The sequence below is a fragment of the Bidens hawaiensis genome, unplaced genomic scaffold (assembly GCF_021521415.1).
Source record: "Bidens hawaiensis isolate Kalapana, Puna unplaced genomic scaffold, B.hawaiensis_p1.1 tig00044626_1, whole genome shotgun sequence".
NCBI classification, from domain to species: domain Eukaryota; kingdom Viridiplantae; phylum Streptophyta; class Magnoliopsida; order Asterales; family Asteraceae; genus Bidens; species Bidens hawaiensis.
This window is the reverse complement of record NW_027505896.1, coordinates 7,838-26,278: the sequence shown is the minus strand read 5'-3', so window position 1 is coordinate 26,278 and position 18,441 is coordinate 7,838. Positions and strand designations below refer to the sequence as shown.

At 35.7% G+C, this 18,441-nt stretch overlaps 2 protein-coding genes across 2 annotated transcripts; both read left to right on the top strand.

Annotated features, from left to right (window-relative positions):
* Positions 1 to 2,648: 2,648 nt before the first annotated feature.
* LOC143615826 (GDP-mannose transporter GONST3-like) lies at positions 2,649 to 3,818 on the top strand. Its single transcript, XM_077088846.1, has one exon. It carries the CDS (start codon positions 2,649 to 2,651, stop codon positions 3,708 to 3,710), a length of 1,062 nt encoding a protein of 353 aa, XP_076944961.1. The 3' UTR covers positions 3,711 to 3,818.
* A 3,313-nt stretch (positions 3,819 to 7,131) lies between these two features.
* On the top strand, positions 7,132 to 11,568 carry LOC143615827 (exocyst complex component EXO84A-like). Its single transcript, XM_077088847.1, has 8 exons — positions 7,132 to 7,284; positions 7,442 to 7,539; positions 7,637 to 8,657; positions 8,726 to 9,406; positions 9,491 to 9,630; positions 9,719 to 9,849; positions 11,220 to 11,470; positions 11,530 to 11,568. Exons 1-8 carry the CDS (start codon positions 7,132 to 7,134, stop codon positions 11,566 to 11,568), a joined length of 2,514 nt encoding a protein of 837 aa, XP_076944962.1.
* Positions 11,569 to 18,441: the final 6,873 nt, after the last annotated feature.

The window sequence follows — 18,441 nt, the reverse complement described above, 5'->3', positions numbered from 1 at the left end:
ATTTATTATTATATATTAATAGTAATAATAATAATAATATTAATAGTAGCAACCGCAGTAGTAGTAATAATAATAGTAATAACAATAATAATAATAATAATAATTAAAGGATGATTATTTCATTCATACATGATAACCAAACACGACAATGAATGGTAATGATTTATTCCATTTCTTTGTCCATTCCATTCCCACGTTCATACCATCTCCATCCATTCCATTATGACATACCAAACAGAACCTAAGTTTTGTATACAAGAAATATTGTAACTTTAAAGACGTACTCGGTCAAAACGGATTTTGACTTTTTATTGTTATTTTTATTTTAAATTAAGAACAGTTAAAAGGTAAAAAGAAACCACAAAACCCTCTCTAAGTGGGTGTTTGGCCCAATGTTTTAAAAATCGGTTTTTTACTCGTATCGGATTGGGCTAAAAACGGTACAACCGGTTGAACCGGCTTATACCGGGAGGTTCAACCGACTGAACAGTTAACCTTATAATTTCTTATAAATACAACTTTAACTCCAAAAGTAAATGATTTCATAACAAAAAATAATCTAAAAGTTAATTCGTATTAAAAAAAATAATACTAAAGCACTCAATTTAAAAAAAAAAAGTCACAAAGTTTACACGTTTGAATATTAATTGTTGGGTTAAACGTAATTTTGATAAAATATGGGCTGAAAATATCAATTTCTTGGGCATAAAACCGGTTTGTCGGTAAAAACTGGTATTTTAGAAAAAAACTGCAGGTACGATGCTCTAGCAAACCGGCCAAAAATGTCGGGCTTAAAATATCGGCCTGCTGTGCGAAATCCGGTTTGAACCGGCTTTTAAAGCACTGGTTTGGCCTAGCTTATTTAACCATGCTTATAGGCTTTTTATTTTTTTTTACAAAATAAGTTTTAATTTGGTGTTTGGTTTAGCTTTTTAAGCTTATTATAAGCTTATATAAGCTAAGGATTTTTAGCTTATTTAAAAAAGATTATTTGTGTAAGGGTGTAAGTTACCCATTTGCCCTCAAAGGAAACGGTTTAATCCATTTAACTCCATCTCACTCCATTTAATTTTTAACAAATCATTAGTAATTAATGCATAATGAATATTGTTCATTTTAATCCGTGAAAAACATAATTCATAAATCTTTTTAACAAACTTAAAACTAGTGGGAGTGATTTAATGCATATTTAAAGTGTCACGTCATCCTAACTTATGTTGGGCGTTAAAGTATACCCCTTGGCCTAAGAGGCTTATGGTGGATAATTAATAAGAAGCAACTTATTACTGTAACAATTTAACAACTTATTGACTCATAATTAATAAGAGGTAAATGGTGAATTTTCAGAGAACATGCAAGTTGGTGGATTTAATAAGTTGGTGAAAGTTGGTGGATACAAATTAATACGTTAGAAGAAGATCAACTATTAATTAAATATCCACCTACATTTTTTGTAGAAGGTTTATGTCATTCTTGATATAAATTTATCCAAAAATGATGGTATAACTTATAAAAATAAAGTAGATACATATAAAATATAAGTCATATGATAATATATAACCATGCCCCTTTGGTCATTTTACTAACATAAACTAAATAAAAAAAGATAACACAAACACTTAAAAAGAGCTTATCAACTTGTAAAATATAAACCAATGTTGTAAAAGTAGGTTTATAAGGCCGAGTACTCCCCGAGTACTCGCTACAAGATATGGCGCCGAGGTGAGTTTCTTTAACTCCGTCTAGTTACTAAGAATCGATCAAAGTTGGTCAACTTCAGCCAGAATCACATATAGTCTGTCAACTTTGGCCAGTTTTGACTTAAAATAATAAAACATGAATCGTATTTCTGTATTATAAAGAAACAATATCATTTTTTAATTAATTAGTATCAAATTTTAGAATAATTTAGTATTTAAAAATGTATTTCTCTTATTTATATTGATATCCACTTGTTTTATTATAAATATCAGTGAACTTATTGTATTTGACATATATATATAATTTCCAAAAATCAATTTGTTTTATATTTACCATTTTCGAATACTCTCTGAGTACACCCAACTAGGGATAAACAAATTTGGTACCGGTACCGATTTGGTACTGTCGATGCCGAATCGGTACCAAAGTTTTGAGTTTCGGGATCGGTACGGTACCGGTACCGGTATGGTACAGGACGATACCGGCGTATACCGAACCGAATATTTCGATACCGGTACCAAGAATTTACAAATTTCTAGATCACTATTTTCGGTACAAGTACGGTACCGAGCTCATCCCTACACCCAACTTCCCAGACCGCCCAGAGTACACCTAATAACTTTTACAAAATCGAAACACATAAAAAGAAGTTATCAACCCTTAGAAAATATAAGCATAAGTTGTTAAAAGCTAGGCCAAACACCCCCTAATTATCGTTGGTTGAGATTCAGATCCAGAAGTCCGTCCAATCATCATCGGCTTCAAACTCCACTCCAGGTTTCTGTTCTTTCATTGCCATCTCATCCCATCGAATATTTACACTAATTGCTTCACTTAGGTTTCAGTTACTGTAACTTAGTTGAATGTTTGATTCGTTATCCTCAATTTGTAGTATATAATGGGTGGCTTTAACAAATCAACGTAACTGGTTGCAGCAGCAGAATCAGATGTCCAGTTCTGTCGAACCGGAATCAAAACAATGGTATAGCGGTCTGCTCCACCAAGTCTCTGTATACGGTATAGCCGCTGGGTACTGCCTGTCGGCCTCACTGCTCTCTATCATCAACAAATGGGCTGTTATGAAATTCCCTTATCCCGGAGCCTTGACCGCCTTGCAGTACTTCACCAGTGCCGCAGGCGTCCTCCTTTTCGGCCGCTTCAACCTTCTTCAACACGACCCTTTGGACCTCCTCACAATGTGGCGCTTCCTTCCCGCAGCCGTTATATTCTATCTCTCCCTCTTCACAAACAGCGAGCTCCTTCTCCACGCAAACGTCGACACCTTCATTGTCTTCCGCTCGGTGGTCCCGATATTTGTCGCCATTGGAGAAACCCTTTTCCTGCACCAACCGTGGCCTTCGCTAAAGACCTGGCTTTCCCTTGCCACTATATTTGGCGGCAGCGTGCTCTATGTGATTACCGATTACCAGTTCACTTTCATGGCCTATAGCTGGGCTTTGGCCTACCTAATAAGCATGTCGATAGATTTTGTCTACATCAAGCACGTGGTGATGACGATCGGGCTCAACACGTGGGGTCTCGTGTTGTACAACAATCTTGAAGCTTTGCTGCTTTTTCCATTGGAGCTGTTGATAATGGGAGAGCTGAAGAAGATAGAACATGAGATCAGAGACGAGTCGGATTGGCATTCTTTTGAGGTGATTCTGCCTGTCGGGTTGTCATGCTTGTTTGGTCTGGCGATTTCTTTCTTTGGATTCTCTTGTCGTAGGGCTATATCTGCCACCGGTTTCACTGTGCTTGGCATTGTGAACAAGCTGTTAACGGTGGTAATCAATCTGATGATTTGGGATAAGCACTCAACGTTTATTGGAACAATCGGTCTTTTGATCTGTATGTTTGGTGGGGTCATGTACCAGCAGTCTACTAGCAACAAGCCCAAGCCTGATGTCAAAGAAGTAGAGCCACAAGAAGAGGTAATAGAAGAGGAGCAACAGAAACTGCTTGAAATGCAAAATGTCATGGAGACTGGTTCAGAGGAAGCAAAATAGGGATATGCTGTAATTTTTAAAAGTATTATTATTACTATTTTCAATTGCAGCTTTTGTAAGCGGGAGGACAGTTGTGAGCAATCAATCTTATAGAAGGTAGAAGATTCATTACCATGAAGATGACACATGTTCTTTGTTATCTATCATATTTTTGCTTAGGTGAGTTTCTTGTGTAATTTCTACACGCTACTTGAATGATGGTGTGGTTTATAAAAACCACATGATTATGTGCCAAATGTTACTAAATGCAAACAAACAAGTTTAGCCTCTTCTATTGTAGACATGGATTTAGGAATTTGGGTTACATGGGCATGCTCTTATGTATATTCTGTTATTGATTCTGTGCAATGTTGGATGAGACATGCAAATATGTTGCTGCAGTAAGAAGTAGGTGTGCCTTAGCCCGTTAGGATGTCTCCAGGTTAACATAACATAAAATTGATATAATTCACAAGGTAAGACACACTATCCTTACAGTTGGATTTATAACCCATAAAACAACCAAAGTGGTAATTATATTTATATATATATATATATATAGAGAGAGAGAGAGAGAGAGAGAGAATAAAAGAGGAGCTTGGTGCCGCAGAATGTTTATCAGAATTCTTTTTTATTGCTATTTAGGATATATTCTTGTGTACTCTTTGCTGTGTTGGGTGATTGTGCTTCCGTTAACTTGGCTTCTCGGAGGACTACCTTGGTTCGGGCCCGGTCTGTGACTGCTTATATTTTTTGGGAATCCTTTTTTTTTTCTTTCTTTCTATTTTTTCAGGAGCCTGTGATGTTAGCATTTGTTGCTTCTGGGCTTATGGCACGTGTATAGGCCACATATCGCAGACAGTGTTGTTCCCTGTCCACGTAATGGCCTCCAATACCTTTATCTTCCCTTTTTAGTTTTCCTTAATTTCCCAGTTATTGTCTGTGTACTTGCATGTGGCGATGATGGTGTGATTCCATGGGAAGACGGCGGTGATTGGTGACAGTGGAAAGCCTAAGAAACGAATGTCCGCTACATCATTTCTTTCTTTCACCCTCTTCTAATCTGTTGTGCTTCAGATCCTACTAATCAGCCCGCGAAGAAAACGAGGTAAGAATGTTTTTTTAGTTCCACTTCATATGCGATAATCATGGTTTCAATTTCTGGGTTTATTATATCTACAAAATGAAATCATTGAAATGATATTGATTAGTTTTCCTTCTGCCTCTCATTTAGAACCCACTGTACATACAATTTTTGGCCCAAGCTGTGAGTTCCAGTTCGCGTAAGATTACAAAATAGTGGTTGTAAAAGAAGTGAGTTTAGTTGAGGTTTATGCCTCATATTGTGATTTGGTGTCTTTGGGTTGTAAATAAGTGCATGCATACTAATTGACCACTGGTCACACTAATTCAGTAAGTCCACAATGATAGTGGTCTAGAAAAAGCTTTAGTTGTCCACGGGACCTCGTTTAACCCATCTAGCTCATTCGAAAGTCAGATTAGAGAGTGATGATACTCGATGGAATCCGTATTCTCTGGATGAGCGGCTGTCATGGTTGATCAGTCAGATCTCCCAAGCCATCAACACCGCTGCCCTTCCCATCACCATCGTTCATTTTGTATGGTTCTTTGCATCCTGCGTACAACGTGGTCTCTTTCTATGCATCTAAAAAACAATCTCCACAAACCTTAAGCCTGTAACTCTCGGGTTGAATGTCCGGGATGTGAACCGTAATTTTTGCAGATTGCCAGGAGGATGCAGATTATTGTTTGGTTTTGTGAATTAATTCGAAATAATTGGTTGTTTCTATGAATAGTAAGTTTACAGAAACCTATTACCCTGCAAAACACAATGCGTATGGAGTCATTTTTTTTATTATTGTTCTTAGAACCGGTCGGTCTGGCTAATCGGATCAGTCGAACTGGGAACTGTCTACACAACCGGTGTGGTTGGGTATTCTTAAACCACCTTCATTTGAGCCAATAGCACCAACTGGTTGAACCGGAGACTGGATCGTGGTTGGATCGTTAGGGAGTTTACTCAATAGCTCTTTATATGTTTGGTGTTATCTTTTAGGAGTTGTTATTGGTTTAATTAGTGTTTTACGCCTAATACGTTTAGGTTTGATTTTAGTTTGAATATGAATTTTATAATTGTTGTTTGTGTGGTTTATATTCAGTTGATCGGGTTGTTCTTCCCCAGTTGGTCCATGCTACTGAAAGAGTGAAGAGGATGGTAGGATTCAATAAACACCTTAAGATAACAAAACCGGGTTGGTATCCTATGATATAAAACGCTACATAAGAAAAATCTATTAACAGCTTCTGGCTTTTGTCTTCCATGCTAAGTATGCAAATTTACTAATGGTCTTATTTTATTTAGCTCAGCATGCACAAATTGTAAAACTTTGCGGCTGGGTAAAAAAACTAGTTAATAATATTATGAATTTTCAGTTTTCTAGTGTTGAAGTGAGTATGTAAGTTATAGTGGAATGTTGAATAAAAGCCAAACTAGAAATGAAGTTTGGGGATTTTGAGTAATAGAAATGAAAGTGTGGGTGCCAATGGAATCCGATTTTTCTGCTTCAAACAGGTTAGTTAGCTCAACACCGTCGAGCAAAGATTAAGCTTTGAGGCGAGTGAATCTTCTTCCGGATTTCTTACATACTAAACTTTAAGTGGGCTTTGTGACATAAGTTGCGAACGAATAACTATATGTTAGTAAATATAATAATCACCGATGGAAATGTTGGTAATAAAGATCCATGAAAGTAATTTTGATAAAAAATTTAGCAGAAAATGTACAATATTAATAAAAGATATACGGTATATTCTACCTAGTTTATGATTGATATAGCTACCTTAGAGCATTGTCAGCCCATTTCCTATATTTTTGTGAGGGAGATTTGTAAATTATATGGTATGGTTATAAGTGGTTGTGAGTAGATTAAAGAGAAAATGTTATAGGGGAAAGTTAAATTTGGGGATTCACTATTCATACCGTATAATTTTTTAATATTTTCTAAAAGTGGTTGTGAGTGGAGGAAAGAGAAAAGATAATGATAAATGTATAAAAAATATTATTTAATTAAACAGGAGAAAGAAAACACAATGATTTTTGTGTAATTAAATGATATATATAAATATAGGGTAGGGAATGGGTTGGGAATGCTCTTATTTGTAATGTTTGGTTAGGTAACATTGTATTGTATTGTAATCACCGTCCAAATCAATGAGAATTACACACTTTGTTTTTGTTAGAAAATAGTGATTTAAAACATGCCACCAATACTTATTTAGAAAGGAATTAATTAACCTCATTTCCCTCAATTTATTCCCAACCATCTAACTAACTGAATCAACTCCATCCTACAATTAATAATTTTTCACCTCCCCTGTCCTGCAGGCAATTTTGATCATCAGAATCATAATTAATTAATTCATGTCCATGGATGAAGTGCCGTTCACGTCGACTGCCGGAGATTTGGATTTCGGTCAGGAGGTGACGCTCAGCGATAAGCTCAAAGTATTCAAATCTTCTGATTTTGATCCAGAAAACTATGTATCTACCAAATGCCGCACAACTAGCGAAAAGGTCCGTCCGCATACTTTTCCTTTTCCATGCAAAACCGAGAAATAATGCCCCACAAGTATTTGACTTTTAGCAAAAATGAATGAATTTGTATACTATAGTACGCAGCGTCTCAAGTTGCATGGTTTGTGTATCAATCTTGTATTGTGTAATTCTCTAGGAGATAAAGAGCTTGGTGAATTGTCTCCTAGATTTAAAGAAGGCTTCTGCAGAAGAAATGAGGAAAAGCGTTTATGCTAATTACCCATCCTTTATTCGGTATTAATCAATCAATCAATCAATCCTGGCTAGAGACTAACAAAGTTATATGACATGGTTTGGAATTTAAGACATCTTTTGTCACAAATGCATGCAGCACATCAAGAGAGATTTCAGACCTTGAGGGGCAACTGGTCTCCTTGAGGAATCTTCTATCTAATCGTGCCACAATCGTTCATACTCTAGCCGAGGGTGTTGGGATAGAATCCATGTCTTCTGGTCCTGCTTCCAGGAAGAAGACCACCAGTTTTGATTTTGAAGATAAAGAACCTTCAGAGATGGAAGTCTGGTTAACACAATACATGGACAACCTGAATATTTTGCTAGCCGAAAGACGGGTGGATGAAGCTTTGGCCGCCCTTGATGAAGGAGAACGCGTAGCAAAGGACAAAGACTCAATGGCACCCTCCATGCTCTCTTCTTTACAAGCTGCCATCACTGCACAGAGACAAAAGTTAGCTGATCAAATTGCTGAGTCGGCCTGCCAGCCTTCTTCTAGCGGCGTTGAACTTCGATCATCCGTAGAAATAATCAAACGACTTGGCGATGGTCCCCGAGCCCATACACTTCTTCTTAACTCACACCACCAGAAACTACAATCCAAAATCCAAGGTATTCAGACATCCGGATCAACATACGGAGTAGCTTACACTGCTGCCCTCTCGCAACTCGTCTTTTCAATCATAGCGCAGGCATCAATTGATTCACTAGCCATATTTGGCGACCAACCCCTGTACACGTCTGAATTGGTGACATGGGCTGTCAAGCAGACCAACACTTGTGCACATCTCATGAAACGACATGTTATTGCTTCACCTTCTGCTTCAGGAGGGCTGCGAACGGTAACCGAGTGTGTTCAGATTTCCATGGGCCACTGCTATCTGTTAGAATCCCGTGGATTGGCTCTCGGGCCTGTCCTACTTAGACATTTTAGACCTTGTGTGGAACAAGCGCTGAATGCTAACTTGAAAAGGATTGATCAAAGCACGGCTGCTTTAGCAGCTGCAGACGATTGGTCACTCAATTACCCACCTGTCGGCTCACGCTCTCTGGCTTCCACAATTGTATCCCAACCAAAGCTTTCAAGTAGTGCCCATAGATTTAATGTGATGGTTCAGGTATGCGATTTTACTTTTCCCATATATGTTCAAGTTTCAGACCCGTGATATTTGCATCATGATACCAGGAAATGTGCGAGGATATTGGGCTCCTGAGATCCTTGCAGTTTTCTAAGCAGGCGATGGATGGCCTTGTACAAGTATTTAACTCATATGTTCACATGCTAATAAACGCATTGCCTGGCTCAACGGAGACTGAAAACTTGGAAGGCAAAATTGTGAGGATCGCAGAGGATGGTACTCAGCAGATAGCATTGCTGGCTAATGCTTTACTCTTATCAGATGAGCTACTCCCACGAGCAGCCATCAAACTGTTACCTTTACAACAATGCCTTCCCTCTGAAATCCCTAGAAAAGCTTCAGACAGACAGTTACGCACTCCAGAACAAAGAGAGCTGAAGAAACAACTTCAGAGATTTGTTGATCAGTTGAGAGATAGCTTCTGTAGAAAACACGCCCTTGATCTCATCTATACAGAAGACGGAACTGCATGTCTTAACGCAAACATGTACTTGACTAAGGAAGAGAGTTCAGAATGGCTCCCGTCTCCAGTATTCCAGGAATTGTTTGTTAAGTTACGTACAATGGGAAGCTTAGCATCAGACATGTTTGTTGGAAGAGAAAGGTTTACTACTCTTCTTTTAATTAGACTCACAGAAACAGTCATTTTGTGGCTTTCTGATGAAAAAAGTTTTTGGGAAGAGATTGAACGCGGGTCAAAGCCTCTAGGCAAATTTGGACTTCGACAGGTTTCTTTCTTCTTCTTCTTATTATTATTATCATGAAATCTAGGGTGTTTGTTTCTATTGGTTGTCTAACTTTATGGCATGCAGTTTTATCTAGATATGCAGTTTGTTGTATTGTTTGCCTCCCAAGGGCGTTACCTATCACGTACTCTGCATCAAATTATTAAGAATATCATCTCAAGAGTTATGGAATCGGTTGCTGCTGCTACCCATGCAGATCCCTACAGGTTCCTTTTTTGTTTCCTTTCTAAAAAAAATAAATAAATAAATATTTTTTGCAGGATTTGATTGTAATGATTTGTTTTGATTAAGCAGCATGGTGCCTGAAGATGAATGGTTTACTGATATTGGTCAGACTGCAATCAAGGTGCTGACCGGAGAGGCCACTGTGGAAACTGTAGAAGCTACAAGCCCCACAGCATCTGCGTCAGTTGAATCTCCTGAGAGTAACTAATACCCGCAAGCACCATCCTTACAAACAGCCGGTGTTAGTTGGTTTCACCAATCTCTCCTAATTGTAATAGTACCAGAAGAGAGAGAGAGTTTGGCAAAAAGAGAGCCGGGGGGGGGGGGGGGGTTGAATTGACATCTGGTCGAAATCAAGTTTTATGTGAGTGTCGAAACAGGTGGCCCGTATACACTTACTAGAAAAAGAAGTTAATAACCAATGTATTCAATGTAATTACAAACACTACATGTTTAATGTAATGATCAACTTTTTTTTTTAAATAAATTTTGGGATTTTAACCTGTTCGGCAAACACCAGGTATTGTGTAGTCATTTTCTCCTTAGATACACAATGAAAACGCATAGTTGAACATGCATTTGTTGATGATAGGTGAGTGGTGCTTCGATACGACATGTAACTGAAATAGTTTGAAGCTTCTTGAAGTTATCATTCTTATTGTTGGTTATGCCAGTTTTCCATGAGAACAAATTTGCATGAATTTTAAAGATGCGACAATGAACTAGAACTTATAAACTTTTAATCTGTACAAACTTAAGATAAGGCGGGTCTAGGACAAAATAAGAGCAACCTATCAACATCATAACACCTCTTTTTCTCTCTATTTTTACAAGTCTTGTAGCATGATATATTATAAGTCAACCGGTATCTTAAGGTGCCAAAAAAAAAGAAAAAAGAGCTCAGACAGTAAGTATCCAAAAACTATAATATAAGGAATTTAACATGTATCCAAAAAACCAAGAGCTCAGACAGTATCTTTAGGTGCCATCATAACCAATTAATCTCATTACTAAGCATCTGAATAAAAATTGCTACCTTTTTATAAGTGACAATGTTCCTACTGATAAAAATTACAACATCAAAGGATGATTCGGTTGATCTCGAAGGGGTGGTTTGGAGGAGATCTAAAACTCAAGGGTTAAAGTGAAATATATTTTCTTGAGGGTTAAGTTTTAGTTGAGTCGGCAGTACGTAGTTTGCGGTGGATTAGGATTCAAATAAAGGGTATTCTATAAACCCTCCATGTATTCTTATTTTTTATCTATCTTCTGTAGTTTTTTCTTCTTAATAGAAAAAGAGTCGAACAAAGTTGTTCAACGATCAGTGTGTTTTGGTTCTTGATATTCACCTGATAATTCAAGAAGTGGTATCAAAGCCTTGTCGATCAACGACTCGGTTCTCGTAGTACACCCATCTCGGTCGCTGGTTGATACCGATCGAAGTTAGGAGAGTACCGATCGCAGAAGATAACCGAACAAGATGGTGGAGTTGCAGTTATTAATGGAATGAAGAAACTGAATGATCAAAACTATAATGTTTGATCTACCTGCATGATGTCCTATTTGCAAGGACAAGATTTGTGGGAGGTGACGAACGGGGAAGATGTTGTTGAGCCAAGGATCGACACCAACGGTGCTATTCACAAGTGGCGGGTTAAGGTCGGTCGAGCCATGTACCTTCTCAAGACAACGATTGAAGAGAATCTGCTCGATCATATCCGTGACCAAGCGACCCCGAAACAAGCTTGGGATACCATCGCATCATTGTTCTCCAAAAGAAATGACACAAAGCTCCAGTTGCTAGAAAACGAGCTTTTATTGGTAAGTCAGAAAGAACTTGGTATACCACAATATTTACACAAAGTGAAAACTTTGTGCAGAGAAATAGGAGAGTTAGATCAACAGGCCCGAATCGGTGATGCGAGAATGAAACGAAATTCAAAGCTTTGTAGCGACTGTTCAAGGGTGGCCAGCCCCGCCATCGTTAATCGAACTCGAGAACCTTCTTGTTGGACAAGAAGCTTTTTCCAAACCCGTTTTGTGCCAAAACCTGTCTCGTGTGGAAATCTGTGCCACTCCAAAACCCGTTCCGACCTGAACCTACTACATTTCCTTAGGACACTAACCCACATCGACCCATTTCTTTAAATTTGTCGACCCATTTTAACCTGAAGATAACAAGGCAAAATTTTAAGTGACCTATTTTAATCATTTTAGTTAAAATATCTGACCCAAACCAACCCAAATAATTTTCAGAGCAACTCAAGTAATCCATTTGAAATGTTTTGGGTCAAAATTGTCATTTCTAAATAATAGTGTGTTCTGAGTTTAGATTTAACGGCAAAGTCCGCAACTTAATAATTTGGGGGTGAAGAAGGATAATTGGAGATGATGAAACTTATAACGAATATTATTGACAATTTTTTGTTCTTAATTTCTACCAACCACGTAATGCTGCCACATGGATGTGTTTTTACAACTAGGCGTGTCACGTAAGCATCAGACCAACGGAGATAATCATCCATTAGTTGCAGACTGGTGGAAACAAATATACTTTTAGTTGGGACCGTCACCAGTCAAGTGTTAAGTTAAGACTGCTATTTGCAAATATGATATAGTTGGAATTATTCAAAACCAATTACCTATGAAGGGATGATGGGCAGCTAATCCACGCCTTATTGGTGGAAATTTTGAATGCACAATTCTTTAAAAACTTCACATTCCTGTATGCTCGCAATTATAGAATGAAGGACATGGGTCACAATATTATTTAAAAATAGTAAACTAAAATAAGTATAACGATACTCTCATTTTACAAGAGAAATATCACTGTACAATACCATGTACAAAACCAACAAGAAATAAATGTAAAGTGTAATTTTTGTTAATATAAAGATTCATGTCGATTTCTTTGGTGAGAACTTTAACAGAAACTTCTTGACTCGAGTCTTCCACCCGTTGGGTATCTTCACATTCGTTTTAGTTTTCCTTAGTGTGGTTAACTCCATTGACTGCATCAAAAGATGAACAAAACAATATATATATATATATATATATATATATATATTAAGTGTGGTTGAGGCACGTATTCTATACATTTCCCTTACAACCAATTTCGGGTCTCTATTAAAGAGTCCGTCTGTTTCCCAGGATACAACAACCGGAACAGTGTGTGTACTGCCGGAGATGGCACGCGCACCCGTGATTGCATTAGGTAAAGTGTGTTGTTGATGGTGATAAAAACTAGTAGAGAGTACTTCTCTCCATAGGTTCCCACATATGTGGTCTTCAAGTATTCTCTCTTCTCTAAGAATTCTATCTCTCAAATCTAAATGAGACACAAAAGAACTCTTGTATATAGAGTCATGCATGGATAAAGTGTCTCTTATTAATTAGAGACTTAATATTAGACATTAAACCTCTAATAAAGTAATATAAATACTCTAGTTAAGAGACATATTCAATTCATCACTTAAAAAGTCACGTATAATAAAACCACCAAATATCCATTCATCATATTTTCCAACGATCCCCCACATGAATGGAGATTGATCAAAACACACAAAATATCCAATGAAACCTCGACATTTGAGTATTGCAGGATAGGTAGGTGCTAGTTTTGAACCTTTCTTTGTGTAGTATACTTAGTCTCCTAGCAGTTAGTAGACGCGATGTCCTTGAACAAACCCCCATTGGTGTAGACGACAATACACTTCACACAATACTCTCCCTAGCCGGGAACATCTCCTCATTGTCGTGTCCATTATGGTCATGGAACACTAGCCTGGTTCTGTGAAAGCTCTAGGAATTGCGCACCCCACAATTTCATTCGAAGCGACCCCACTTTATCTTTCACATCGGTGATTATCCAGAAATCATTAAAAGCATTAAGGTTATAATGAGTTACACAAATCACTAGCCATATATTAGGCTTAGCCTCACAACATGTCACTGTTGTTATAGGAATGGACTATGAAGTAATTAGACTCCCTTTATAATTTAGGATGATATATATATATATATATATATATATATATTAACTTATGTGTCAACTTATACATAAGTTATGCCCCCACAGTGACCACCCTAGGATATATAATTAGGTTGTCCTATTGAAATTAGATCTTGGGATCTCCAGTCAACTAAGTTAGGATTTCCTTTATATACCCCCTTTTCATGGGCTTTAGTCTCATTCCACAACATGATCTCTACTAAACCCTCAGGTTGTTGGATCCATAACATTATCATTGACTTTGTCTAGTCACTACAGATAACTTGTGTAGTTGAGATCAGTTGTCATGATGTGTTCTTCACCTATTAGTTAATTTTGCCTATTTTCAACTTTCTAAGACTATAACCTCAGTGGCCACCTGAATCTGGTTATAATATTTGTCTTTGTAAGATACACTTATAATTAAGGCAAACACATCTCCGTTATGTACTACGACCTTTTTTCCTCCACTTAGTCGTATGCTTGCAATGTTAGATTGTTTTACAATAATCATCATTGCTAAACCTTCCAAGTTAAAATTCAAGATACCCCCACATTTAAGTGTTATTGGAAAACATTATCCAACTTGCAGATGGGGTAAGTAAAGATTCTCTTTTTCTTCACACGCTTGAGAAGTCACATTATTACAATTTGTACAAACCCCTAAGGGGTTTCTTCTTAAATGGCTTCCCTCATATTTCTTGCATTTGGATTTTGTTTGTTTAGCATTACTAAGGATAAACTTGACACTCATTATTTGAACAAGATCATGTCATTGTATCAGTGAGTTCATTAATGCTTTCTCATAGAGCAATACTTGCCTTAGTGTAAGCTTCCACCACTTACTAGCCTTTAAGCTAAATTGGTCATAAAAGCTTGTTAACAAACCATCATAAATCCACTATCTTGGACAAACCTAGAAAATTGAGATCTTCTTAAGATATCATAAGTTATGTCATTTCCTTAGATTGGATGAAAACCTTCTTTACATTTGTCTATACACAAATTCTTTCTTTTGTATATTTTGAATGTTTCACGTTAGTTAGTATTCGCAAAGCACCATAATTAACAAGTACTAGTCTAGCATGCTTTATACTACAATACTCTAGCATGTGAACAGAAGATGCATCATTCTGATCCTTCACAGCTTTAAGAGATAACACATTATCTCTTCCAAACATTCATTTATCAGTTTAGACAAAATAATCATATTTCATTTTACTATTCCTAAGCCTCATCTTTTGGAATGCCTTTAAATAATACTTAATTCATCCGTTAAGGTCATAACTTGGTTGCCTTTAACCTCCAAGGCTTCAACATAAATCTTTAATCCAAGTCGCTTTGATGAACACATTCATCACAAACATGATGAATATAACAATATAAATCATTAACATTTGGAGATTTAGTCAATTAGATTGACTTTCAACAACGTAGAATTCTTAATTGCCAAAAGTTATGTAAACATTTCTATTGTCGTTTTCAATGCAACTATTTATTGTGGACCGCATCTCCAAAATTGAAGATAAATCCTCCAAATAGTTCCAACAACACTTATGGCAATATAATCATCTATAAGTCCATCACTAGCTATTGTAAGTCTCATATAATAGATCTCACAAGATTTATAAACTCATTTATAAGAATAACATATATTTCTTTCATATGTTATAATTATCAAAAACACACAAATGTGCATTTCCATGTTGATGCTCTCAACATTAGATGACATATTTTATTCTTGTGTAATTTATCTCAGTACACTCACCACGTTTTCTCATGATGTTTTTATACATTTAATGTCTCGTCTTAGTTTTTAGTCAATGTAACAACTTACAAGTTATTTCTTATGCAAAATTCCTTTTGCACTATCCATTTAAAATTATTCCTTTTTTAACATTAATTTTTTGTTGAAAAAATTTGTAAAATAATTTTATTCGTCACGATAAATATTGTTGTATTTGGTTGTAAAACTGCATGTGTTATCTGAAGATATTGAACATAAAATAATAATACGACCGAAACTACAACATAAAGTTTAAAACACCTTTTAATAAAAAAATTCTTTCAATGGATAAACATACACATTAAGACATCAAATCTAAAAGTGTTATTATCTTCAACATTTTCATCATCTGATGGAAATTATCTCAATGATATCATTTTATGTTATGTATTGAGGTACTCCCTCAAATAGAACTCCATGCACACATATCCTTATATCCTCATTCTATTTTTGAAACTATACTCTTGAACAAATATGTTCAAAACAACATCAAAGTTGTTACAATTACTACATTTAAGTAAAGATACTTGAACAATCAATCTTGTTCACACAACACGAAGTTGTTTTCCACCATAGATTATCCTTGAGAATGTTATCTTAGATAAACATATTCCACTTTTAGTAAGAGTAGTAAACCATTTTTGAATTATCTAAAATATGCAAAACTTTGTTTAAAATAATTTTAAAACACTTTTTTACTTTTGCAATATATTATATTAATAATAAGGGTTTATATAAAACAAAGTCAAGACCTAAAACATCAAACAATTTTATATGGTTTAGGTTTAAGACCCTTGTACTAAAATGATTTCCAGCACATATGTTAAAAACATGTTATAACGCACATTATAAAACTGAACGTTTACATATAACGTTTTCCAAGGATGGATTCTATAAAAGAAACCATTTCTACTTGTTTCTAAAGCACACGTTAGAAAATTAAATGTTTACATAAAACATTTCCTTTAAATATGGTTTATAAAATAAACAATTTCTAACAAACATGTTAGAACTTAAACAGTTATAATGCGTACGTTGTAGGGAAAAATATTTATACATGAAACATGAAGCTTGAGACAAAAACCTTTAAACCGTTTGTTTTTCTTGTGTATAACCCAAAAGTCACTCAATTAACACCAAGTTAATGAGCGAATTATTAATGCCTTAATGGGAGGAATATGAATAGACACACGTGGAATCTTTTATGCACTATTTCACCAAAATACACCTTTACGTCTCACTACACTATTTCTAGCATGCCCGTTAGAACATTAACGTTTACACAAAACGTTTTAAACACATATGTTTATATATATATATATATAATAAATCCTATCTTACACGCATGTTAGATATTTAAACATATGTTGTATACCAATACACCCGGTCTAACCCACAAGTTAGAAAAATAACCGATTACAAAATTGGTTTTAAATGGATGCTTTTTTTTAATCACCGTTTCTAACACGATTTTTAGAAAACATACGATTACAACAATCATTTTAAAATGAACGGTTTACTAAGAACCATTTCTAACACAATTGTTAGACATAAAACCTCAATGTTTATCCAAAAACCATTTCTAACACAGTTGTTAGAATACTAACGATTACAAGAATCATTTCTAAACCAAACGGTCTAATCAAACATTTCGTTATGTAACACAACATTTTTTAGATATAAGATTGTACTCCAATCTTTTAAAATATCTAGAAATGATATTGTACCACAAACAATATTTCCCAAAATTATTTCTAAAGTTTCATGAAAAATACCTTTTATATCAATTCTTTCGTGAACCCAAAATACTTATAAATAAGGCTTTAAGATTGTAGCAACAATTTCACGAAATCTGTTTTAAGATTGTAGGACATGGGTCACAATATTTTAAAAATAGTAAACTAAAATAAGTATAACGATACTCTCGTTTTACAAAAGAAATATCACAGTACAATACCGTGTACAAAACCAACAAGAAATAAATGTAAAGTGCAATTTTTGTTAATATAAAGATTCATGTCGATTTCTTTGGTGAGAACTTTAACAGAAACTTCTTGACTTGAGTCTTCCACCCATTGGGTATCTTCACATTCGTCTTAGTTTTCCTTGGTGTAGTTAACTCCATTGACTGCAACAAAAGATGAACAAAACAATATATATATATATATATATATATATATATATTAAGTGTGGTTGAGGCATGTATTCTATACATTTCCCTTAAAACAGATTTCGGGTCTCTACTAAAGAGTCCGTCTGTTTCCCAGGGTACAACAATCGGAACAGCGTGTGTACTGCCCGAGATGGCACACGCATCCGTGATTGCATTAGGTAAAGTGTGTTGTTGATGGTGATAGAAACGAGTAGAGAGTACTTCTCTCCATTGGTTCCCACATATGTGATCTTCAAGTATTCTCTTTTCTCTAAGAATTCTATCTCTCAAATCTAAAGAGACACAAAAGAACTCTTGTATATAGAGTCATGCATGGATAAAGTGTCTCTTATTAATTAGAGACTTGATATTAGACATTAAACCTCTAATAAAATAATATGAATACTCTAGTTAAGAGACATATTCAATTCATCACTTAAAGAATCACATATAATAAAACCATCAAATATCCATTCACCATATTTTCCAACATAAAATGCGTTAGGTAGCCTAAGCCCACAACTCATGTTTCACAATAAAACCCGGTTGGAATCAGATTCGAAGTAAAAGACTTTGCTACCTGTATCTCAAATTCTCACTTCCTCTCCGGTACCTGCTGAACTAAACCTCAATGATATCATCTGAGGTCGAGTGATACGGAATAAAAACATTCCCATAATATTTTTTTTTAAAGAAAAGGAAAAGAAAAGTCCAAATCAAAATAATAAAAATGGATGGCCAACATTGGTACAACATCTAATTATCTCACACTTTGTGGCTTACAATCTCCAAAACATAAACAACCATCACAAATAAAGCCCCACTTAAAATCACTTCCACACACTCATCTTCCTTCATCTTCA